Source organism: Gavia stellata, chromosome 1 (assembly GCF_030936135.1).
Source record: "Gavia stellata isolate bGavSte3 chromosome 1, bGavSte3.hap2, whole genome shotgun sequence".
NCBI classification, from domain to species: Eukaryota; Metazoa; Chordata; class Aves; order Gaviiformes; family Gaviidae; genus Gavia; species Gavia stellata.
Genome location: NC_082594.1, coordinates 26,809,097 through 26,835,101, shown reverse-complemented (window position 1 = coordinate 26,835,101; position 26,005 = coordinate 26,809,097). Strand labels below are relative to the sequence as shown.

Here is a 26,005-nt window from a genome sequence, read left to right as displayed (position 1 = left end):
TCTCTGGTCCCCTCTGCTCTGAGCTGTGCTGGATGTTCCCTCAGTAACGCATCAGTACTTGCTTCCTTCAACAGCTTGACGAAAGAGCAACAGTTAGGGCAGCCAAGAGAAATATACTTCATGACATCATTCTCTGGTGGATATGTTTAAGTTAATTAGTTATGCTCAGTTTTATTTCTTTGTTCTCTGATCTGTCTAAACTATGTTACAGGCTCCACTGATCATCTGCGAAGACTAAATAATGTGCAGGCTTGTACATGGTATTTTCTGACAAGGGAGAAAAAAATCATGTTTATTTCTTTTAACCTATGTTGAGGAACCTTAACCATGGGAAGAAAATGGGGAACAGGTCTGATACAGAACTAAATGTTTATTGATGTATTTTAAACAAGTGAAGTATACTGACATCGTCAGGTGAAGACAGTATAAACATTGCTGCAGACTTCTAATTGTATATTGGCTAAGAAGTGGAAATCCTTTTTTTCCCTGACTGTATAATATGTCTGGTGATTAATTTAGTATCCGTTATGAGTGCAAGACATCAGCATTATGCACACTAAGTTCTTTCATCCTCAGGCCAAGAATCATTTTGCAGGCGTAATGCAAGAATGCCTACAGATCTGTGTGGGTGTATATAAACTCTAACCTGAACATCTTGCAGTGTTCTCAAGTGGGAGGGTAATTTCGCCTCTTCATTGATTTTACTGATGTCTCTTATGAGCAAGTAGTGCCATTTCCCTCAACCTGTGATGAATTGCGTGTGCTATACAATGTGGGCTGTTGCTCACCAGAGGATTAAGCAGGAGCAACAAACCTGCTTCACCTTCTTCAAACCTTTCATGAGTGACAGACACCTGCGTCATCTTGCACAGTCTTAACATTTTGATATATAAAAGCAGCCTTCCGGTTCTTCTAGAGGAGACTGCCTAGGTTGACAAAAATGCTTACATGGCATTTGGATCATTTACAAAAAACCCCCTGCATTACTGGTGCTGAAATCTTCAAAACTAAATAAATATTATGTGTAGTCTCAGCACTGTTAAATTAAGCTGTCCTAAGTACCTGCAGTAACCATGGTATCTAAAAGTCTGGATTACTGCAGCAGTTCTTTGTCTGGGATGGGGTACATACTGTACTTGGATTTTAATGGAACCATTTATACAGATTTTGTATTTTCCCGTAAAACTTCTCAAGATGAATGAAAACAAGCGTGGGCTAAATGTTTGTGCTTTTCAGTGTTCTTTCTGTTACAGAATCTTGCTGACTTTCTTAATTGCTAACTTATGCAGTTTCTTTGTCTTTTAGAATGTCGGGTGGTGAAATCCACTTCCTATACCAAAATAGCTTCAACTTCACGTAGGAGCACCACCAAGAGTCCGGGCCCATCCCGACGCAGCAAGTCTCCTGCTTCTACCAGCTCAGGTAAAGCAAGCGAGAAATCTTTCTTAACAACAGTAACCAATCAATCGGCAATGTGCTTAAAATTCCACATTTCTGTGGAAAAACACTGTATGTGTGAAACAGTTGGTAGTAAAAATTCACGTGTTTTTTCAGTTGCATCTGAGATGAAGTGTCTTCCCAATACAAAATAATTATTCAGTGTTTTATAAATCATACTCTGGCATTACCACAGTTCATTTTACTTTATTTTCCGTGCATGATTTTGCTGCCAATACCTAAAGACTGACAAAAAGAGGTATTCTTTGTACTAGGCACTGAATAAGCACAATTCAGAAAGTAGTCCAAGTTATGCAGTGTAGGATCTATGTCTGCAAGAGGTTGATTTCACAGTCTTTTTTTTTGTATTTTGTTTCTGAGGGAGTTCAGAGGCAGCAGTGAGGAAAGGATAGGTTAATGACAATGAGGATATTGAGGCAAGGGGGCAGAGCAGAGAAAGAATGCAATTACAGATGTGAATGTGAGGTGCAAAGATAGCTGAGGAAGAAATAAGTCAGAGTTGACCTAACAAGCCAGTAGTACAGGCTGGAGAAGACACAGCAAAAAGCTTTAAAAAGTGCTGTCTGAAGGCCTTGCTTTGGCTGCCTTGGCAGCTGCTCCCCCTAAATAGTCTATGACTAGTTCCCCCCTGCAGCTTTTTCCCAAGCAAAACAAATAAACAAAAAAAGTGCATTAGAGAATTTGCCAGTATTGGTGCCTGAAAGTACAAATAATACTTTGTGTGGGCCAGTTGAGTAGACCCAATCCAGCATTTGCAGTATTGCTTATGAATGTGGATTTTGCAAGAGGCAAACATTAGAGCTGTCTGAAAGTCACCTCACTCTTTCTGCCGTAAGTCTTCTGCCAACAAGGAAGCGAACGTCATACTGGGACCTGCATCCAGCACCGTAAGGTCTTTATGGGGAGGTGGTGATCAGAATGACCTAGGTGCTCCTAGCTGGTTTCAAAGAGGGGATGCATGGACCAGCTGGAACCATATTTTTCACAAAAAGACTAAGCTGAGAAAAAAACCATCCTTGCTCAGGGAAGGAGGAGGAAAGTGGGAAAGACACAATGAGAGACAGAGGCGTAGACGTGGGTAACAGGGCTGGGAGGCAGTGTGCTTCCTACACAACCTAAGAACAGCTGAAATAGAGAAACCTGACAAGAGGTAATGGGAAGAAGTATCAATTGTGAGGAACAAGCCCAGAGTAGCTCTTCCTTAAACATATATTAAGTAGCTTTCTTTGTAGCTAGGTAGAACAGAGTTTACTTTAAACTTTAGCAAGGGAGGCCCTGTTTGTTGTGTGAATGTTAGGGACTCTTTCTGGTTTTTTCTAATGAATATTCATTTGGGAGTACAAGTAATGGACACTGAGCTATATATGTTCATTTCTACGTGGAATAATTGTCCTGCTATGCATAACAAATGTTTCTGCTGTGGGACTAGCAATATTTTTGCCATGTTGACTATGTGATACCTTGTTGCTTTTGGTCCTGAGAGAAATAGTAGTGTTTTTACTTAAACATGGAGGAGAATCACAGAATCACAGAATCATTAAGGTTGGAAAAGACCTGTAAGATCATCAAGTCCAACCATCAAACCAACACCACCACGCCCACTAAACCATGTCCCAAAGTGCCACGTCTACACGTTTTTTGAACACCTCCAGTGATGGTGACTCCACCACCTCCCTGGGCAGCCTGTTCCAATGATTCACCACTCTCTCAGTAAAGAAATTTTTCCTAATACCCAGTCTAAACCTCCCTGGCTCAACTTGAGGCCATTTCCTCTCATTCTATCGCTAGTCACTTGGGAGAAGAGACCAACACCCACCTCACCACAACCCCCTTTCAGGTAATTGTAGAGAGCGATAAGGTCTCCCCTCAGCCTCCTCTTCTCCAGACTGAACAACCCCAGTTCCTTCAGTCGTTCCTCATAAGACTTGTATTCCAGACCCCTCACCAGCTTCGTCGCCCTTCTCTGGACACGCTCCAGCACCTCAATGTCCTTCTTGTAGTGAGGGGCCCAAAACTGAACACAGGATTCGAGGTGCGGCCTCACCAGTGCCGAGTACAGGGGCACGATCACTTCCCTACTCCTGCTGGCCACACTATTTCTGATACAAGCCAGGATGCTGTTGGCCTTCTTGGCCACCTGGGCACACTGCTGGCTTATACTGAGCCTGCTGTCAACCAGCACTCCCAGATCCTTTTCCGCTGGGCAGCATTCCAGCCACTTTTCCCCAAGCCTGTAAGAAGTGTAGAAGTGTAAGAAGTGTAGGTGAGTAAATCTTGATTTCCTGCAGTTCAGTTTTACAGGGTCTAAGCAGAATACCATTACATGTTCAATCACTGCAAAAGATCGGGAGAGTATTTTACAGCTTGTGAAAAGAGAAATGTTTTCATTATGCCACAATAATAATTACATTTATAACAAGAAAAGAAGCAATGTAGTGGAAATATTAAAAATACAGACCATTTTGGATGGTTCTGTGCTAATGACAGATTTACCCTTCTTAAAAATATCTTATGTATAACCAATAAATTTACAGGAAATAGGTACATACTAGTTTGTCAAAAGATGGTCCATTTCGTTGCCTATTTGACACAATAATTTGGACACTGTAATTAAGATTTTCTTCGAGGAAGGCATCAGACAAAGCCCTACAGGAATGTATAGGATGCTGACAGAGCAGTCTGTCAACTGGTAGGATCCAGGGTGAAGAGCTGGCTGAAGGGCAGAGCTGAAAGGGTTGTAGTGAATGGGGCTACATCTGGCTGGCAACCAGTCACCAGCCATGCTCCTCAGCGCTTAATTCTAGGGCCAGTTCTGTTCAATATTTTTATCAATCATCTGGATGCAGGAGTTGAATGCACCATTAGCAAGTCTGCTGATGATAGCAAACCGGGAGGTGCTCTTGACACTTGGGGGACAAGAGGCCTTGTAGAGGGATCTAGACAGATTGGAGCATTGGGCAATCATCAATGACATGAAATTTAACAAGAACAAATGCCGGATTCTGCACCTGGGATGGAGTAATGCTGGGCACAAGTATAAATTGGGAGAGCAGCTGGAGAGCAGCCCTGCAGAAAGAGCCAAGAGGGCAAACCACAGCCTGGGGTGCATTAAACACAGTATGACCAGCTGGTCAAAAGAGGTGATTATCCCACTGCAGTCAGCGCTGGTGCAGCCGCACCTTGAGTATTGTGTGCAGTTCAGGGCCCCACAATTTCAGAAGGATGTTAAGGTACTCGAATGTGTCCAGAGAAGGGCAACAAAGCTGGTGAAAGGGCTGGAAGGCATGTCCTGTGAGGAGCAGCTAAGGACTTTGGGCTTGTCTAGTTTGGAGAAAAAGAAGCTGAGGGGTGACCTCATTGCTCTCTACAGCTTCCTGAGGAGGGGAAGCGGAGAGGAAAGTGCTAATCTCTTCTCCCTCGTATCCAGTGATAGGACACGTGGGAATGGTTCAAAGCTGTGCCAGGGGAAGTTTAGACTGGACATAAGGAAGCATTTCTTTACCAAGAACTTGGTCAAACACTGGAACAGGCTTCCTAGAGAGGTGGTCGATGCCCCATGCCTGTCAGTGTTTAAGAGCCATTTAGACAATGCCCTTAATACCATGCTTTAACTATTGTTCAGCCCTGACTTAGTCAGTTGGACTAGATGATCATTGTAGGTCCTCCCAACTGAAATATTCTCTTCTCCTCCTCTTCTCTTCTCTTCTCTTCTCTTCTCTTCTCTTCTCTTCTCTTCTCTTCTCTTCTCTTCTCTTCTCTTCTCTTCTCTTCTCTTCTCTTCTCTTCTCTTCTCTTCTCTTCTCTTCTCTTCCCTTCCCTTCCCTTCCCTTCCCTTCCCTTCCCTTCCCTTCCCTTCCCTTCCCTTCCCTTCCCTTCCCTTCCCTTCCCTTCCCTTCCCTTCCCTTCCCTTCCCTTCCCTTTCTATTCTCTTCTAGATGAATTAGTGAGTGACAAGCACTGGTTTATTGCTCCTCCATTCACTGTCTTTCATAACACAGTAGGAGTTACACTAAGTTTCAGCCTTGGGCATTTTCTGGATTTCTTCTAAAAATCAAGACCTTTCATGACCATTTTCCCCTCTGCCATCTACCCCACCTCCTGTGAAACCTTCAAGCATGGTATCAAAAACCAAAACGGTGGTTTCCTAACACAAAGTGATTTCCCCTTTTCTAGCAAGAGAAAACATGAATTCTGGACCTGGATTTCTGTTTTGACTTTTTATTGTTAGTTAGCCTTCAAAAAGAGAAATATTTAGAACACGTAGCCTGTGTTAAGTCCACATATAATCAGATTTCTCTAAATACCTTCCTTTCACTGAGATGCTAGTTTTTACTTTAAGAAAATGTGGTTCTTCCCATGTAGAAGGTTATGTATGGGCATGGTGTTGCGTGGTGTGGGTGGTTTTTTGTGTGGTGGTTTTTGTGTGGGGGTATTTTTGTTTTGTTGTGGTTTTTTGGGGTGTTGTGTGTGGGTTTTTTTGGTTTTGGTTTTTTTTTGGAATGCTTGGACTTGATGATCTTACAGGTCTTTTCCAACCTCAGTGATTCTGTGATTCTGTATCTGAACAACTGATCTCCAAATCATCATTATATAGTTAGCAGCTTCCCTCTTCTTATCACGTTTCCAGAGCAGCCATCGAGCACTTGTCCAAGAAATGATGTGACAAAGCCTGTGGTCCCCAATTTACTTTTCTCATGTAGGGGAATTGTGTACTATGCTGCAGAAACTGCTTCTGCCCTTGAGGTCACTCGCTAGTTCATTTGACAGGACTTAAAACATTCACTGGATTGGCCCCACCTAAGCAAAGAGCAGGCATTTGTAATTTACTTCTTTAGACTCTACGTTTTCCTGGTGGTTGGACCTATTTTACTACCAGACCAAAAGGTTAAGTTCTACCGCCTCATCCTGCTCAGTATTACAGTACTTTGGTTTGGATTACCCTGGTTTTGGTTCCAGCTGTGACTGTTTCTGGTGGCTTCTTTCCTGTCACTGTCCTGTCTTTGTGATCTTGAAACTTTGGAATTGGTGGGATCTCATAAGGACAACGCCATGCAACGCTACAGGCTTGGGGAAGAGTGGCTGGAGAACAGCCCTGCAGAAAGGGATCTGGGGGTGCCGGTTGCCAGCTGGGTCAATATGAGTCAGCAGTGTGCCCTGGAAGCCAAGAAGGCAAACTGCATCTTGGGGTACATCAAACAGTATAATCAGCCCATCAAAAGGGGTGATTATCTAGTGTTGGTGCCGCCTCACCTTCAGTACTGTGTGCAGTTCTGGGCCCCACAATTTCCAAAGGATATTAAGGTGCTCAAATGCATCCAGAGAAGGGCAACAAATCTGGTGAAAGGGCTGGAAGGCATGTCCTGTGAGGAGTGGGTAAGGACTCTGGGTTTGTCTAGTTTGGAGGAAAGGAGGCTGAGGGGTGACCTCATTGCTCTCTACAGCTTCCTGAGGAGGAGAAGCGGAGAGGGAGATGCTGATCTCCTCTTCCTGGTATCCAGTAATAGCACTCATGGGAGTGGTTCAAAGCTGTGCCAGTGGAGGTTTAGACTGGACATTAGGAAGCATTTCTTTACCAGGAGTGTGGTCAAGCACTGGAACAGGCTTCCTAGAGAGGTGGTCGATGCCCCAAGTCTGTCAGTGTTTAAGAGGCATTTGGGCAATGCCCTTAATACCATGCTTTAAGTTTCCGCCAGCCCTGACTCAGTCAGGCAGTTGGACTAGATGATCATTGTAGGTCCCTGCCAACTGAACTATTCCATTCCATTCTGTTCTGTTCTATTCCATAACTTGTTACAGCTTAAAATGGGTAAACAATTGAAAATGTTTCTATAGAAGTTAATTTCAGTGGGGACAATGGATCTGATTTGGCTGTCTGTGCCTCTTGTGTTTGCTTTCTGCAAATAGTGAAGTCAAAGTGTGTGAATGTTACAGGAAAACTATTTCTAATCTTATATACATGAGTATTTACATGAATATTACTGTCATGAAAGGAAGTAATATTATACTAAGTGGGCACTTGCCCTCAAGAATTGTTTTTAGATCACATAAAACTAAAAACAATCAATGAATATCATTTGAAAATGTGCAATTTGATATTAGACCCTGCATTAAAAAAACAGTGGAAAGAAAAAGAAACACTAACTCTTGGATATAGTTAGACAAAACCCGAAGTACTCCCATGAAATGCAGTCAATATGTACAGATTTCACTGTTCTGCCATCCAGTAGGCCTAAAAATACTGCCTATTTATTGGAATTATGTACCCATGACAGTAGCAGAATAGAGAAGTTACCATCTAGTGCACATATGAGCAGATAATTTTTTCCATGTTGTTTACATTAAACATCTCAGTATTAGAGAGTCTCCTAAATGATTAGTGCATAAGTAGAAGTTACGCTTTTGTTATCATGTTGTTACTGTTAAGTGTATATATATGTATTTTTTTATTCTATGCTTTTAAACTGCTTTCAGTTCATATTTAAACTACTGTTAGGGATTATTCTTTCATTAGGGATAAACATAAAAAACATAAAAAATACTCGAGAAAAGAGTAGATTCTTTGCTCAGATCAAAGGCAATACATACACATTCCAAAAAGCAAGGTGTATCATTTTGTGAACAGTTGTATCGTAAAAGAAAGTTGAGAAGAGTAGGGATAAGGGGCAGGCAGAAAGCATTATTGGTAGTGTACCCTTGCAAAAAAGTTAAGCAAGCTGTATGGATAAGAGCACGTTGCTAATTAGAAAGAATCTGATTATTCCTCTTCTTTGAGACTTGCTGCGTTTTGAAAAGTCTGAGCATTCTTGCTACAGAGAAGGATCAGATACCTGCCTCAGTCATCAATTCATGACCATGTCAAGATAATACAAATGGATAACTACATGGGCCAAAAAAGGACAGTTGCATAGACAAAGACTGTATTAAAAAAATGTAAGTATCTCAAAGTTGCTTATTAAAACTGATAAAATCCTGAAATGAAGGATTATCCTTGAGTTACCCTTAATTCTCTCCTGTATACATCTATAGTATGGTCTAGTCTTTAATGTAGGCGTTCAACATTATTTTTCTTCTCATCCAGCACAGGATAGCTGATCAGGATTCATCATTTTTCGAGTTACTGAAAGTACAGTCTTTGGGTCATTTCCCTATTGTAAGAGAAATGGATGTGTAAATGAGGCTAGGACATGTAGACAGTCTGCTTTGCTTTAAGCACTTAAATACCATCCTCAAGAATGCTTTCCGTTCTTTGACACAGAATTTCAAGTGATAAGTGAATTAAGCCAAACTTTGGATTGAACTAAATATTTATAAATGCAATGAAGTCTATGAGAACCTTGTTGTGAACAAATAGTGGTATGGGGTGATGAACTTTCCCAAATTTGTCCCAATAGCTTCTGAAGTTGCTTACAGAAATTAAAGGGGTATTTTGGGGGGTTGGTCCGTTTGTTAGTTTTCTTTAATGTCTGTGTCTCATTTTCACATCTCTAAGTTTGGAGCAATACCATTTTACCAAAACTGGTGCTTTGAACTTAAATTCAGTAATGTTAACAAACGATTTTTAGAGAAAATCCTGCTTGAAGGCCTTCACCCCTGTCGTGGTTTAACCCCAGCTGGCAACTAAGCACCACACAGCCGCTCGCTCACTCCCCCGAGGTGGGATGGGAGAGAGAATCGGAAAAGTAAAAGTGAGAAAGCTCATGAGTTGAGATAAAGACAGTTTAATAGGTAAAGCAAAAGCCGCACAGGCAAGCAAAGCAAAACAAGGAATTCATTCAGTACTTCCCATGGGCAGGCAGGTGTTCAGCCATCTCCAGGAAAGCAGGGCTCCATCACGCATAACGGTTACTTGGGAATACAAATGCCATTACCCCGAATGTCCCCCCCTTCCTTCTTCTTCCCCCAGCTTTATATGCTGAGCATGATGTCATATGGTATGGGATATCCCTTTGGTCAGTTGGGGTCAGCTGTCAGCTGTCACCCTCCCTGGAGGTATGTCACCCTCCCTGGAGGTATTCAAGGAGCGTGTGGATGTGGCATTGTGGGATGTAGCTTGATGGACATGGTGCTGTGTGGTGTTGGGTGGGTTGGTTTTTGGTGTGTTGTGGCTTGTTGTGTGGTGTTTTTTTTTTCTTTTTTTTTTTTTTTTTTCTTTCAGGTTGGACTTGATGATCTTACAGGTCTTTTCCAACCATAGTGATTCTGTGATTCTGTGATTCTGTGATTCTGTCCCGGCTGTGTCCCCTCCCAACTCCTTGTGCACCCCCAGCCCACTCGCCGGTGGGGTGGTGTGAGAAGGAGAAAAGGCCTTGACTCTGTGTGAGCCCTGCTCAGCAGTAACTAAAACATCCCTGCTTTATCAACATTGTTTCCAGCACAAATCCAAAACACAGCCCCATACTAGCTACTATGAAGAAAATTAATTCTACCCCAGCCAAACCCAGCACATCCTCCACCCCTTATTCCATACCATTTACGTCATGCTCAGGTCTCACACTATCCAATACATTCTCATTAACCACCACCCCCCTTCCCATCCTTTGATACAATACACATATACCATTCCCTTAGTCTGTGGACCACCCCTGTGAAATGTCTGTGAAATGTCCCTAAAATGTCCATAAATGTCCAAAAAAAAGTCCCTTGAGTTCATTTAGTCCATGACTTTGGGGTCCACCTGTTATGGTAGTCACTCAGGAGAGGAGAGTTGTTGTATCGCGTGGAGTTATTGGGCACCAAAGACAGCTCAGGTGGGGTCACTGCTGCACTTGCACTGTTTCCCATTGGTTCAGGCAGTTCCTGCTATAGTAATTCCTATAACATGCAACTCCAATCATGGATTAGAACAATTTAAAGGTGTTTCCATTACAACCTCCACCCCTGGTTCCTTTGGACCAGACCATAGGGTTTAACATCGCAATGAACTCCTCCCCTTGCCCCTGATCCGGCTTGGACTTATCCACAGACTGCAGTTCCTTAGGGTTGTACCTGCTCCAAGTGGAGCCTTATCTGTGCGCCACAGTCTCTTCAGGGGTATACCTGCTGCGGCAGAGAGTTATCCACAGCCACAGTCGCTTCGAGGTGCACCTGTTCCAGCCTGGCCTTATCCATGGGTCACAATGCCTTCAGAGATATACCTGCTCCAGCGTGGCCTTACCCACAGCCACAGTCCCTTCAGAAGTAAACCTGCTCCAACATGGCCTTTCCCATGGCTGCAGTCTCTCCAGGGGTGTACCTGCTCTCTCGTGGGCTTATCCATGGCCTCACACTTTGAGGTGCTCCAGCATGACCTCATGCACAGCCGCTGATGCTTCCAGGTGTACCTGCTGCAGCATGGACGTATCCACAGCCACAGATGCTTTGAGGTGTACCTTCTCCTGCGTGGGCTTACCCTTGGGCCACAATCCCTTCAGAGGTACACCTGCTGCAGCACAGACGTAACCACGGCCACAGACGCTTCGAGATGTACCTGCTCTGATGTGGGTTTATCCACGGCCACAGACGCTTCGGGGTGTCCTGCTCCCGCATGGACTCATCCACAGGTCACAGTCCCTTTGACTCGAGTTCACACTGGAGTTCCAGCCTGTCCAGTACAGCAGCACAGAAACAGCAGCGATGCCCTGGCCATCTGCCAGCCCAGGCCCATGGCCATTGCTGTTATCAAAATGTTCCCAGGCACAGCAGAGTAAGATGATAAGCAGTACGGCAGTACAGCAAGCAGCGAAAGCAAAAAGCAGCCACTAACGAGAACTAGACTCTAATATACAGTAAGGCAAGCAAACCCCATGGCAAGCACAGGAGCCTGCCGATTAATAGCTAAACAGCAATAACAGCTATAAATTCGATCTAGCACATTCCAATCAAACCTGTCGTTATCTTGAACCCTTCGAGCCCCACGTTAAGCACCAAAAAAGGACTGTCGTGGTTTAACCCCAGCTGGCAACTAATCACCACACAGCCGCTCGCTCACTCCCCCCAGGTGGGGTGGGGGAGAGAATCGGAAAAGTAAAAGTGAGAAAGTTCATGAGTTGAGATAAAGACAGTTTAATAGGTAAAGCAAAAGCCACGCAGGCAAGCAAAGCCCCTAATGTGTAGAGCTTTCTGTTTCAGTCTTACCTTGTCATGGTGGCCCCTGACTGTGTGCAGGAGCAGGCAAAGGACCCTGAGTGTCCCCTCTCCTTGGCGAGCCCCCAGCCACTGCTCCAGAGAACCATTTCCCTCATCATCTCATCTGGTTCTGGGGGGAAAGGGCTCTTTGTGATATTCCCAAGGGTCTTAGATAACTTTCACCCTTTGGAGGTGCCTTTCTCCCTTGATTGCCTGTAAAGGCAGCATCTTTGGCGAGCCTCAAAGCCCCATACAGAACCTGCCATAACAACACTGTCAGGCTTTGCAGGTACATAGCCATGGGATTAACAGCATGGGAACAACAGGATAAAAAATACTGGCTCTGGGACACACAGCCACAGCAATATGGGGGAAGGGGTGGAGCTGCAAGTGGAAAGCAGGCTGCAGGGTTTCAGAGAAAGACCCTTAGTGATACCAGAGGCTACACCAGTGCTGAGTGCCACGCAAGTTCAAATCTGTACTCTGGTTAACTGAGGGCAAGGAATATGTGTCAGTCTGTAAGGGGATGGGAGACACACACTCCTCACCCTTTGTTGAGCTACACAATCGACAGTGAGCAAAAAAGCTGCATCTGCTTTTACGCTATTTCTTGGCTTATTTAGGAGGAAAGTATGCCTTTCCATAAGTGGTGTTCACCTTTCTTCCATCCTTGCTTTTTTCGTTTTCTTTTCTTAACAGAGCATACGCTTAATGTGCTTATATTTTCCTGGTAGCCTCCCTGGCTCCTGAGAGCAGATGCATCCTATTTTTATATAAAAACACAGAATACTTTTTTCTTAAAAGAGTACACGCAAGCTAGGGAGATCTGTGGTAAGGGCTGACTTCTGCATTATTATATGTTTTGTTCAGTTTTTTATTTACATCTGACAGTGTTTCAAAACAGTACCGCAAGACAGAAATCTCACTGCAGGAGGATTGCTTTCTGGTTTTTTACAAATGCATTTAAGGTATTGTCTGCTTCAAAATGCTTTCAGTCTAAATAGAGAAGAGAAACAGGGAACAAGGCAAACAAGAGAAGCAGAGAAAGGTAGTTTGACCTCCCAGGCAGGCGGAGCGCTGAAGTCTGATTCCAAGTGCAATAGATAATCCTGCCTCTATTTAATTTTCCTGATATCTTCCTAAAGCCTGTAAAACACTTTGATTTTTTTGTTGGCATGAAATATTATTCAGGAAAGCACATCATAAAAGAGATGTTGAATTTCAGGTAGACCAGGTATCAGCTTGTTGCTGGTGACTGAAAATTATGAATGTCTGACAGCAATGCAGTAGCTGTCGGCTTCTGTCCAGCTGCTAATTAACACCATTGGTGGCAGCCTCAGTGCAAGTGAAGAAGTAACAGATTCGAAGAAAGCCGCGCTTACTTCTTCATGATTATTATTTTTAATCAAATCAAGAGCAGCATGAGACGGCTGGAATTATTGTACCCTTGGTCCATTAAATTAAGGAAAGATACTGCATTCAGGTGAACTCTGTTTTAGCCTCTGAAATCCCAACTCTGATTTTCAGGACTTGCTCTCAACAAAGTAACTACTTTCTTTTTTTTTTTTCAGTTTGAGCACCTCCTTCAAAATTATTTCCTTCTCAGTTCTCCTCCCCTCTGAGCTATCTCCTATTCCCCTCAAACTGTCACCCAAAATATTTCAGATGCTTGAAATCTTATTTGTAACAGCGATTCAGGTTTGGTGTTAAGAAGAGTTATTTAGGAGTTTCAGTTCTTTAGTGTGACAAGTGTCTATTTCAAGAGTAAGTGGGTTGATATGTATCTATTCCGAATGACAAAGGGAACGTATGTGAAGAATGGATAGAGTAGGTTGTATTACCAAGGGTTGTATGTTCTTTTAAAAAATTGCACCTGGGCAAAGAAATTGCGAAGCTACATGTCAAACTAAAGCCTGATCAAAACTGCAGATCTTCCCTAAAGAAAAAAGTGGTTTAGGATATGGAAATTGGATCTTACTGAAGGCTTCTCTAGAGCAGATGCTTGTGCGTTTTTCAGCTAGTTATGTTACCGAAAAATGTAACCAAGAAAACTCTGCAAACCAAATGATAGTTTAGAAAGCCAACACTGGTTTATTGCACCGCTGGGTGCATGGGAGATTTTTCCACCTAGCAGGCACACCCGGTTGAAATCATGACAAGTATTTAAACAGTTAACAAAGTTAGTTATGCCTACTGCTCCCACCCCTTAACTAACTATTGGTTAGTACCTTTCTTACTTCATCTTAAAGATACAGTTCTCTTTTAATGCACTACGCATGCCCAGAGAGTAGGGGGCTTATTTGGACTGGGGGCTTTTCTAGCTAGGTGGTGTGGTTTTTAACATTATAATGAGGTAGGTCAGCCTTAGGGCACCCATCTGGGGCATTTCATTGACTTTCTTGTTTGGTATGTAAACAATACCAAGTCTCAAGGTTGTATATCAGACGTTATCAGGAGACCCAGAAGCTCTTCCAGGGTTCTGTATCTCAGTATACTGTTTATCTCAAGGTAAACAACATCAACATAACCCAAAACAACCAGTCACCACAGCCAGCCCGTTTCCAGGAAAACTAATGCATATTTCAGTTCATCTGACACAATATCTTCTTAACTTATCTGTACAAAGTTTTCACAAAGAGGTCTGTTCTTTGTACGCTAACTAAATTGTTTAAGTCTTTGGTATCCGTTAGAAAAAAAGAGGTAGATCCGTTACTCTGCAAGAAGGTATGTTTTCATTTAGTTTGATAGTTCATCCGTAGGCTGTTATCCAGAAACAACCCTTCTTCAACCACCTGACTCAAGAAGGTTTTTGGATCCCAAAGGAAGGAACGTGACGTATCATACTGTCTTTGGCAAGGTCACATGTTTTTATTCACACTGTTACAGGTACTCAGCTGACAGGTATTGTGATAAATACGCTGAAGTGAAACTTTCCTGAAGCCAAGAGTACAAACCCATGGGAGTGATGGAGTCATCCTACAGACTCAGGGATTTCCAGATGATTTTTACTTTCATCCTGCTTCCTTTTAATTTTTTATTTATTGTGTTTGTATTTGGTACTAATCATTAAAAAATTAAGTTTTATGATTTTATAGCTTGTAGTAAAAATCAAGAGTTATTAAGAGACATAGATTTGGTTAGACTGAATAGTTTAACTCTCTCTTAAAGGATTATAAAGTTAAATGCTGAATGAAGAAACATCCTCAGAGTTGGTACTCCATTTGCATAGGCTGATTTGAGAATCCTAGTCTTTCCTATCAGGTGAATCAGTTCAAAAGAGAGATTTTCATTAAATCTTACTTACATGTAGATGCTCTTTTGATTAGATACTACATGAAATTAGCAGCCAAGATTATAGATATCAGCTGTGTTCTGATGAAGTGCAGAGAAGAAACAAGAGACACTTACCCACCTTCTGAGACTACAAAAGAAAATACTTGTGGATTCCAGGGAACTGTATTTTCAAGGAAGGCTCCTGTTTTCCGAGATCTCCAGCATGGCTGCAGTATCTACGTGTCTGCAGCATTTCTCTGTTTGATAGTGCCGACGTAGCTGACTTCAGGTTGAGGTAGAAGTGCCATCATAGTGGCTACTCCGTGGAGATCAGCATGGGCTGAGCGTGTGGGGGGTTTACAGTTCCCGCTGAGCTCTGCGCTTCTTGGGTCACACGTTGCAGCTATCATGGGTATTGATATCTTACAGGGACTCAGATATTGGTGGCTGCTAGGATGGGAATGTAAACCTGAACTGAGGGTGGTCCCTTCTGCTGACATTTCTGATCTGTTGATCTGCTGATGAGGTGAAAGCTCTGTATGGGTCTGTTAAGCCTTGTCTTAAATGGCAGAGAGATACTCTTTGTTTCTGCATAACTTCTTGACATAAACTCTAGCAAAGATTGAATGTAAAAAGAGCAGTTTAGCACCAGTTAAAATGAATGCAGTAATGGTTATTTGGGATTTTTCTCAACCAGTTGCATGCTAAGGTAGAATCTAGAATGCCTTGTCTTTACTGAGGAGCGATAATGAGGGTGCTTGCTCAATGGGGTACTCTGGACAAGCTCTCTCCTTTGCAATGAAGCAAAGATGACAAGATGTATTCAAGTAGAATACAAAAGCAGAAGGAATGAAAAGGCAAGGTATAGTTTGTTCCCTAACCACTTTGTAACTATATAATCTTCTTGAAACAAAAATGTTGTTTTGGAAAGGACAATGGCAAACTATAGGAGTAATTGAGCCAAGGTCAAGTAGTGATCTCACATCACCATTTTCTAGCTAACAGTTGCTGAATATGACCTACACATGTTGTGTCTTCTGTAAATAATTTTTTAGTTTCGGTTCTCCTAGTCATGAATAAGTTGTGGCTGCAAAAAAGCCTGCACCATTCATTCCTTTCACTTAGTCTTCTCTTTCCTTTTCACACACACTTTTGTGTTTGTCAAACCACTTTCGTAAACACACAGAGTCATCTCAACATTTTTTATAGAGTGCAAGATACTAACACATCAACAGGCAGTTTTATAGGAGAGTATGATTTTAATACAGTGCAGTGGCATTGGCAGCTTTGCAGACTGGCACTTGATACTTTAATTCAGCTATTCTCACTTTTTATTGCTTAATAAAAAGATGCCCTAGCAAAATGTATTTATTGGAATGCTATCAAAGTACTTTTTATTTACAGCATTTTCACTAGTTTATGAACATCTTCATATGAAAACCTATTTTGCATTTGTCTCATTCGATGATGGTATCCAGCTTTAGCATTCTATTTTGTAGGGTTTTCTACCTTCATGTGTGTGCCAGGTGCTGGAAAAACAAATACAAAGACAGGTTCTTGCCCTACTATGCATCCTCAGCAAGAGAGGACAGTAAGGAAAGGATTTCACAGCTAAGCAGTTGCATACATCTTCTCAGAGCAGCCACAATTATTTTGTTATTGTTTTAGCTTTTTAATACATATTTCACCTGTGAAATTTTGAATGGATAAATCTTTTTCATGAGATGATGGGAGGGCGCTGTGTGTTAAGCTGAAGTCTCTGACCCCTGCCATTTTATGAATAAAAAGTGACAAGAAACCTCTTGCCTCACTCAATAACATGATGAATCACAACAGTGACTTACCAATTTCATATGTCTTTATCTACATCAGGGCTCCCTGTAGGAACATGTGCTGTATCAGTCAGTGAGAAATGCAGTGCAGATACTAGACAGGAATGCTGTTTCCAACCAGAATGCATCCATATAAATGGATTTTAGGGCAGTTTAGACTATAATCCTGTACTTATCAGGAATTCATTATTGTTAAATATTATCAATTTTATTCACATATTTGTTGCCATGCTATCTTGTCATGAGTTGCATATGTAAGAAAGAGTGATGTTATTGTAAATGGAGTTCAGGAAGGGGGTCAGAATCAATCCAGTCTTTTCCTGCTACACAGCACCTAATATCAACTCTATTTGCAAATTCAGTATAATGACTCCCAAGCAATTAGAGTCAGAGTTGGAATGGCCAGCAAGTCATAAACAAGAAAATAAAAAAGGACGGCCCCTGGAGTAGACTGGGGAATTACTAGGAATTACCATTTCTTCCCTGTTGTGATGTCTGTCTTAAGCATTACATTAATAAAATCAGTAGAAACAGTAATGTATGTCTCTAGGTATGCAGAGCATCCAGAAGACAGACAATATGATGTGCACAGAGAGTTCATTCTGCCAGAACTTCAAGCCTAAGCAGACAAATGGTAAAGATGATATGACTTGTCTGATGTTGTGCAGATGCATACAGAGAGCTGGGAATAGAACCCGTGTCACCCAAGTCCCTGTTCAGGTTGACTCTAATGTAGACTCTGTATGGCCTTCAGTCATCAGAGTTTATTTAATGGAGTTCTGTGCTTGGAATAAAATCCACCAAAATTGGTAGATGGGGAGAATTTTGATGATTACACTTCATCTCCAGGACATCCTAAACCCCTAGGTGCATGGATTTGGATTCATCTTGCCTAACTTTAGAAGTCTACGCTGCAGTGGATGCTCCTAGTGCATTTTCATCAGGTCTGTTTTAGATGGTAGCTTGGGGATGATACAACTTGTGCAACCTGGTTAAAATAAGGTCTAGAAAACTACTTCAGATGTAGAAGCCTATACTGTAGGTACCTAAAGATTGGTAACAGGAATCTCATCCCCAGTGCTAATTGTCATCTCTAGAGTTTCCTAAACAGCTCTCCATGGGGAGTCCTCGTATGGTCACAAAAATCCTGGTATGTGTTTTAGGTACTTAGCACCTTTGTGTTTTGGATATGGGTAAGGCGGTGAGCAAACTCCACTTAAATCTCCTGAGGGCCTTGATCCATTAATTGTGCTCTTGATTTCACATATTACAGATGGCCAACACAAGCACAACTATGATAATTTTCCTTTTTAAAAAGTCCTGTTGTGGAGAGCATTGGAGCTTAGCTTAAGCACTCTGGATACTCTGGTGGTGGCAAGAGAGTAATTTTTAGGGTTTATAATCCTTTGTTTTTTCATCTTAAATGGATACTCATCAACATGGTACATGGGGGAAATAGATCAAGAGTCAAATACACCCTTGCATCTATTTGTCTGTGGTAGCCTCAAGTCTTTGTCTTCAGGACAGAATAATTGCAGTAGTAATTCTAAGAAAAACTGTTGTTGGAAGTTGTGGGGAAGGAGTCAATCTATAAGGAACAGGAACGACTGCCTAGTGCTACAAGGTTTATTAAAGTGTATGTTATCTTAATTTTTCTCATAATAATAAGACCTAAGAATATCTGCTTGATTTAAAGAGAAGGCAGAGCACTAGTCTTGTTACTGAGCAGTCTTGAGGACTAGCTCCATGTGAATAGTAGTAGTTTAGTATTAGTTTTTAAATAACATCATATTTGTTTATAAGAAGCCCTTTAAAACTTTAGCAATTTGAGATTCCAAAAGCTCATTTTTAATGTCCTCATGTTGCCCTTTTCCTAAATTTTTTTCAGAAGTATTGATAATAAATTTGATTTCAGTCATTATTGGCCAGACCTATGGGGTGGTTTTGCTGAATACTGTATGAACTTCAGTGAATGTGTCCATATGCATGTGTTCTCCCCATCACACTTAGTACAGCAGTTGAATCAGTGCTGATCTGTGCAAACCATTGTCCTCTTTACAAAAAGAATTTGAAGCCTAGATGAGTGGAATGGTTTTCTAGAAAAGCAGCCTATTTAAATGCAATTAGTGTATCTTTTTCCTATGGTTATACAAATATATTGCACCTTTACCTTAAACAATGCCTTGCACAAAGTGATGTTGAGATCTGATCACTCATAGCACCTAAGCAGTATTAAGTGATCATTTTTTATCATGCAGTATAATGTGTTTTATTAATGTGAGTGGTGTGTTAGGTATACATGTTTCTTCCTTATAATATGTGGGCCCAGTATTAGCCAGTGAGAACAATGTATTATGTAAAAAGTAAGAAGAATCTATTAAAAATGCCTACTCTATTATCCAAAGGAATTAGCATTTGCTAGATTGCCAGTCAGCCAAGGTTTTACAAGAGTTATTGTCATTTTGATTTTCGGATGAGTCATTTGGTATATTGCCCCCAAAGGCACCTCATTATGATTCAGTGCACAGCATATAAAATTGCTTAGGCTTTTGGGGCTCCATGGAAAGCGAGTGGGGGTTGCGGTGGCTCAGCATTGTGAAGCAGCCACATTATGCTTAATTGACACCTTTGATGTAGCCCTAAGACAGCACCTGCACCTCCCACTGCTGCTCTGAAGACGTCAGCCTTACGCAGAAAAGGCTTCTGCTTATGAATCCTGCATCGCATTCGGCTCACTCTGTGAGCAGCCCCAGCTATCCTTAACTAATCCCATTGCTTCTCAGTTTGGCTACAGCTTGGCTTAGTACAGAGCAGGAAATTTGCTGCTTGCTATTATCAGGTTAAAACTGTAAGATTTTGCCCATGTTAGAACTCATAGAAGGTAAGTCAAATGCCTTGTTGATATCCTAGTATGTAAATATTCTCCTAAGATTCCGAATCTGGGAATCTGATTGTTGATTCTTTTTTTCCTGGTGCTGACAAATGTGGACTGTGAATTAACAGTTGCTTGTTTAAGAATATTTACATATATATGTGATACGCTTTGTAGTGTTTCAATCAATGTTTCAGTGGGAACATTATTGATAGCCTCTTGTGTGATTACTGTGTAGTAGAATTCTGTCCTCTGCTGGTATTGTTTTGTTAATTTAATCAATAATGTCACATGCATGTAAAAGATGCTTCTAAAATGATAGGCACTGATATATATGAAGGAACTTATTTATTTGAGAAAGTGATGCTTTGTTGGAAGTCAGACTTGAGGTGTTACATCCAATTTATTTGCCTCTAGAAAGCCCTTCTGGGTTAAGTCTGAAGTGATGTTTGGGTCAGATAGTGTTGCAAAAATCTCTTCAAATGAATGAGTGAGGAACAGCAAGCAGCTGAATAGTTCTTGCAAGCAATACTGCTTTTTATTTTTGGTAGGTAGCACTTCAAGCCATAACTAAAAGGAATGAAAAGGTTTCCATATAGCAAGTGTCTGTTAAGGTTAACAAAGCACCTTGCTCCCCATCACTTTCAAGCACAGGAACAATACAGTTTAGGAAAACATGATCATGTTCTCTGCCATTAACTAAACAGTCTTTTCAGGTTTGTTGACTTTGCTTGCACTCTGTATAAAAATTGGCTTCATGAGCCAAAACCCTGAGGAAACAGTCCTTTTGTGAATTACCTTATTTAATGTTTAAAACATTAAGCAAAAGCAAATTAATCTGTTCAACAAAGAATGAAAAGAAATATGTTGATTTAACTATTTCTTTGCTTTTAATAATGCCTTGTATTTATTTTTTCAATTTATTGTCCGTTTAGTGAATGGAACCCCTGGTAGCCAGCTTTCTACTCCCCGCTCTGGGAAGTCTCCAAGCCCATCTCCCACCAGCCCAGGAAGCCTACGGAAACAGAGGGTAAGGAAATAAGGAAACTGATTTCTGAGCATGGCTGGGGAGAATCCAGCATAGCCATTTTCCGATAGCCTTCTCCCCACTGATTCCTTGTGTGTAGAGTCATAGGGTGGAAGAGCCTGGCTACAGTCCTTGTTGTGTTTGTACAACACTCTGAAGCAGAATACAACTGTTCTGTGTCTGTCAAAATGCTAAGTATGCTGGGAATTGGTTTCTCCTGAAGGGGACAGGGGTATCTTTCTCCTTTCTTACAAAACTTTTTTTTTGTTTCTTTTTCCAAACATTTCACAACTGAAAGCAAATGTTCACATTGTCAAAGACTTCTTTTTTTGGTTCTTAATTTGCCGTGGGCATTATGTCATTTGTAAAACCTACAAACAGCTTTGATTTTGAAGCAAGGTCAAAGAATGTGCTGTGGAATTTAGCTGTGGATTAGCTGTGATATCACAGCCTTGTACAGTGAAGATACTATCAGCACTAAGGCAGCACGAGACTTGTCAGCCACTTTGCTCGACCAGAGTTGTGAGTAGCTGTAGGTTCCCACTAGTTATCATGTATAGAGGAATCTACAATGTACCTAAGCATCCAGAATTAAGGTAGTACCTATGTTACTGCTGTAACCCTCTGACAAAATACTACTCATTCAACCCAAAAGGCTCCACATGCTGATTTAATTAATTGTATCTCTTCAAAAGCAACGGGACAGATGTCTATGTATCTTCTCTTCTGCTATTTTCTAAACTGTGATCAGTTCTCAATGAAAGCTTCCCTAAGGCAGTACTCTGTATCTCAGACTTGTTTATAAACACAGTTTGAACACATGCTTTTCCTGCCTCTCCAGTTTTTAAATAAAGACATAATTTATGTCTCTCAAAGTAAGGGAATTATGTACAAAATTAGCAGTGCTTGACTTTAGAGGCTGGTGCAGACCTGATTCCCCAGATATCCACATCACGAATAGCTGTAGCATGGCATGACTCCCTTCTAGCCTGTGTACCCTTCTTCATGTCTGGTGGATACCAGGGAGCTGAGGAATTGTGCATGCCCAAGTCTTACCTCAGGCTGCGATGCAGCCCTGGGTTTCTGCTGTGACTTATTTATAGATATGGAAGCTGACTGTGGTCTTGCAGTATAGAGATAGCCAGCTTGAAGCCTCAGGGTATTGTCACAGTTTTCATCGTCTGGTACACAGAGAGTAAAAATGCAAGTTTCAGCTGGGTAAGCTGGTACCAAAATCTTCTTAAATGTAATGTCTTCCACACCTGTTTGCTCTTACTCTCAAAGCTTACTAATGAATCATTAATAAGTCACTGAAGAGGGAGGAAAGAGTCTTCCAAATGAATTATACATTGGTGGTGTAAGGGTGTCTGTTTAGATGGATGATATCGGTATACAGTGGGTTTTCACTTACTGTAAGGCTGTCTCTTTTCATTGGTAACTTTCCTAAACTTCCTTCCGCACCATTGATGCTTCTCTCCCCACAGTGAAGAATGTTTTTCTGTTAGCATTTGTGGATGGGTGAGTGGAACCATGTGGTCAGCACCATTAGACACAAAGGGTGTTTGTCCACAAGATTTCTGACTTTGAAATGTGAAGAGGAGAGTGAATGGGCTCCTTCATATCCAGGTTCCCTATGTGGAAGTGTAACAGGATCACTGAGTGGCAGTATTATGGATGCAAAGGCCTGTGTAGTGGTAACATAATTACATTGCTAACTGTACAGAAAATAAATATTGAAGTAAACTACAGGTGAGAGAAGACATTGTTAAAGAGTTGAATTCTCTTCTCAGATATTCATATCCAGTACCCTTGACCGTGGTAGGGGATCTTTCATGCTTGTGTATTCTAATGACTAAATTAGTTCTATGAACAGCCATTAAACAGTGCTTACTAATATTAATTGTCTTGTTACCATTTAAATTTTATTTAGAGGACAGGTTGTTTTATGTACCATATTGTCATAAATCAAATTTGAACCCAAAGCATTTTGCTTTGTCTTCAATGGCTTCAGCTACAGGGCTGACGAGCCAGCTGCCGAAGAAGGTTTATTTCCTAGGAGGTTGTTGAAATGTTGGTATGATGTGATAGGCCTACAAGAGAGAAGAGGAGACTGATTTCAGTGCCCCCCTTGTCCCCATTGTTGAGAGGTGAGGTATTCCTTCCCCAAACGAAGAGCATTGGCTGCTAGAGCCGTGGTCTGGGGTTGAAGGTGATGGCTGGGTTTCTGGCTGGTCTGGATTTCTCTCTTTATGTGGAGTTTGAGGAAGCTACTGCTTTAGAATAAGATGCTGGGTCCTGGAAATGCCAGCTCAGCTTTATAGTTCATTTTTTCTCTGCCCCTCTCTCCTTGTGGTTAGAATTAGAGGAGTGCCTGTTCTCTCGTGCCATCAGGTACGTGGGATGCCAGTGGCATGTACTGGGTCTGGAAGACAACAGGGAACGTTGACGCTAGCATAGCCTGATTCCCCTTCATGTTACTAATCAATCAGCTCTTCAACATCCCCATCCAAGTGCTATCAGGGAGTTTTAGGCTTGGTCTGACAAAATGCTCAGGAGTCTGGGCAGGCTGCCAGTATTTTTCCTGAGAAATACAGGTGAGAGGAAGTCATGCATTTGAATTCAGAGGCACAAAAGCATGGTACTACCACAAACTGAGGGATTTCTCCCTGTGAATAGTAAAGACCTGTAAAAATAGTAGAGATGGTATAATTTTCCAAAGAAAATACTCTTTCTAATAATGGATTTCATTAGGCAACTTAAAATAAGAATTGAACAGTCTTCTTACTTACTGACATGCCATCATTCACCTTTTAAAAAGAAATAAATTCTGGCCTTTGATGGAAGTCTTTCCATTGATGTAAATAAAGCCAAGAATGCTGCTGTGATACATGAACTATATTAATGAAAACAGATAAAATTTGCTACCCTCAAAAGCCAGAACACAAAAAGATAAAGTTTCATCCTTTCTCACTTGCATATGTACATGGCTGAGTTGTTTCCAGAAATTCAGAAATCAGTGGAATTTATATATTGGTAACGTTGGGCAAAATTCAGTCTATGTTTGAGGAAAATAAGATTTGAAAGATTAATTTCATGAGTGTAATACAAGGGCTTGAGAGTGAACTAGGAATCGTTTGGACTTTTATGTTTTTTTCAGCTTCTGAGTGTTTAAACTTGCAGCCTGTGTACTAGAGTTATACTTTCTTATAATTTAATTCTTCCTTTATATTTATTCTTAAATAGGAAATTAAGATTCTTGGTTTAAAATTGTTATGTACTTAATTGTGTATTTCCACAGAGGATGAAAACATCTGAAATTCAGGTTTATAGCAGTTGAAGTAGACAGTTACTGTGTTGCACATGCATATACTTCCTACCACAACAGAGTACAGTTAATGATAAATATACTTAACAGCAACCCCTACATTTTATTTAACTAGCCTTTATAATCGTTTATGAGCTTGTTTTTCCACTGTCTTGTAATCAGAGTCATTACTTCAGTTAGGGTGGAAATGTTTTATGCTTTATACCTGATTTTCCATTGCTTGCCGTTATTTTAAATGTTTTTTCTACTTCCCTAGAGACTGCAAACTATAGAATAATAAAAAATTAGATTTAAGGTACCTCCTGACTAATCAGACAAAGAAGTTGAATTCTGTGTAAGTAAGGATTTTTTTAGTTGTATGTGGCCAAGAAGCCTTATTCAGCAGGTTTTGTCTTTTTATTAATCTATGCAAAATAATGAATGGATTCTCCTCATATTTTTCAGAAATACAGCTCTTTCTTTAGCTAATTATAGGCAAGGAAAATTCTTACAGAAAGGCAAAATTTAAAAAAGTTTCAAGTATTCAAAAGTATATGAAAGGGCATAGAATATGATCCTGAAATCTTGTGCATGATTTTACTTTAAAACAACCATAGAGTTATAAAAGTAACCACAAAAATACTCCCCAAATATTAAAAGTCAGTTCTCACAAATATCTTCTTTGTAAGTTCTGAATGCATATCTTTTTTATATTCAGAGGAGTGAGCAGACACCTGGAAGATTAAAAAGTTTGGTATGTTACGCTCACTGTCAAATCAAAAGATTTTTTTTCTGTACTGTATATTAGAAATTCCAAAACTGTATATGCTCAAAATAAATTGTAATAATTAACTAACAAGTTAGTATTCAAAATGAGATGGCTTTGTCTGTTTAAAATTCTTCTGTCTAGATTGTTCACCAAAAAAAAATGTATTTAAGATCTGATTTTCAGTCTGCCGGTCTAACATGTCTGCTACTGTATGTACACATGCTCACTGGCAAAATACATGCAGAATAAGCATTCTAGGGAATGAAAAACCCCTTTAAGGAACTTAAATCCCCTGTATATCGTGCCTGCAAGTAAAACATAAACCTGCATAGATTATTGAGATCCTTGTAAATATGAAATTTGTAAAGCATTCATTTTAGGTAGTCCTTATTTTATAGTATAGCTTTTAGATTTGTTTATTTTGTGTCTCAGTTATCTTCCTGTGATTTAAAAAAACCAAAAAGTCCCAAATCAAGCTCAGCCCTAAAGCTGGCTCCGTCAGCCTTCCCATTCTCATGTATTTCAGAAGTATGTTTTACACTTAAAGGATCCCCAGTAAGAATTTAAAGGTATCGGAGCTTGCCTATGAGATGTGCTAGGCACCTGTCTACTTGGTGCCTCTCTAAACCATCAGCTATGCTTAATTCACCTTAAGAAGATAGTACTCTGTCCTCTTTCGCTTCTCCTCACTGAACTTCCTCTTTCATTCAGGGCTATTGTGTGTCTTGGCGAGGATTGTTGTGCTGTGTAGGTTGGATAGGGCAATGTATCACCCCCTAACACCCCTGGCATTTGAGGGTTATCTGATCCATCAGAGGATGCTCAGAGTGGGTGTTGAAGAACCAAAGTGGATCTGTACACTCAGACTCTCCCTCTGCTGTCATGAGCTGGTTGCTTGGCTACCGTCAGAAAGAGCCGGTGATTTTACATGCTGTCTTTTTACACATACACAGAAAAACTGTGGAAAAGAGATACCATTGTCAGTACAATATAGGTAACGGCAATATTCACGGTCAGCATTCTGGGGCTCAAATGTTGCTGGATCCATGCTATATCACCAGTGGGTGGTAAGTTTTGATTACCTTGTATAAGGTAAGCGCTTACTTTCCTACTGCTGTTTGCGAAACAGCAAAAGGGGAAATATATTCCCTTTAAGATTAAATTCAGATTGCTGAGCTTCCAAACAATTAGGAGACTCTCCAGAACAGAAAATATTGTTTTCATAGTGTTTAATAGGAAAGAATCAAAGAAAGAACATAATTGCCTCTTAGAATATGTTGTACATTGAAACTCCAGCTTTATTTTCTAAACATCTATTTGTTGATTAAAAAATACTTATATGACATTAAGCCAAAAATGTGATTAG

General features: G+C 40.9%; 1 protein-coding gene across 9 annotated transcripts in view; it reads left to right on the top strand.

The window, feature by feature from the left end:
* DCLK1 (doublecortin like kinase 1) overlaps positions 1-26,005 on the top strand; it is a 249,647-nt gene that overhangs the window by 165,895 nt on the left and 57,747 nt on the right. For 3 of the 9 annotated variants that reach the window (XM_059816171.1, XM_059816180.1, XM_059816197.1), the window contains exons 4-5: positions 1,306-1,422; positions 20,475-20,569. In XM_059816171.1, coding sequence (XP_059672154.1) covers positions 1,306-1,422; positions 20,475-20,569 — 212 coding nt within the window. Of the gene's footprint in view, positions 1-1,305; positions 1,432-9,165; positions 9,175-20,474; positions 20,570-21,162; positions 21,166-26,005 lie in introns of all 9 variants that reach the window. The other 6 variants (XM_059816237.1, XM_059816228.1, XM_059816221.1 and 3 more) reach the window with 6 other exon arrangements.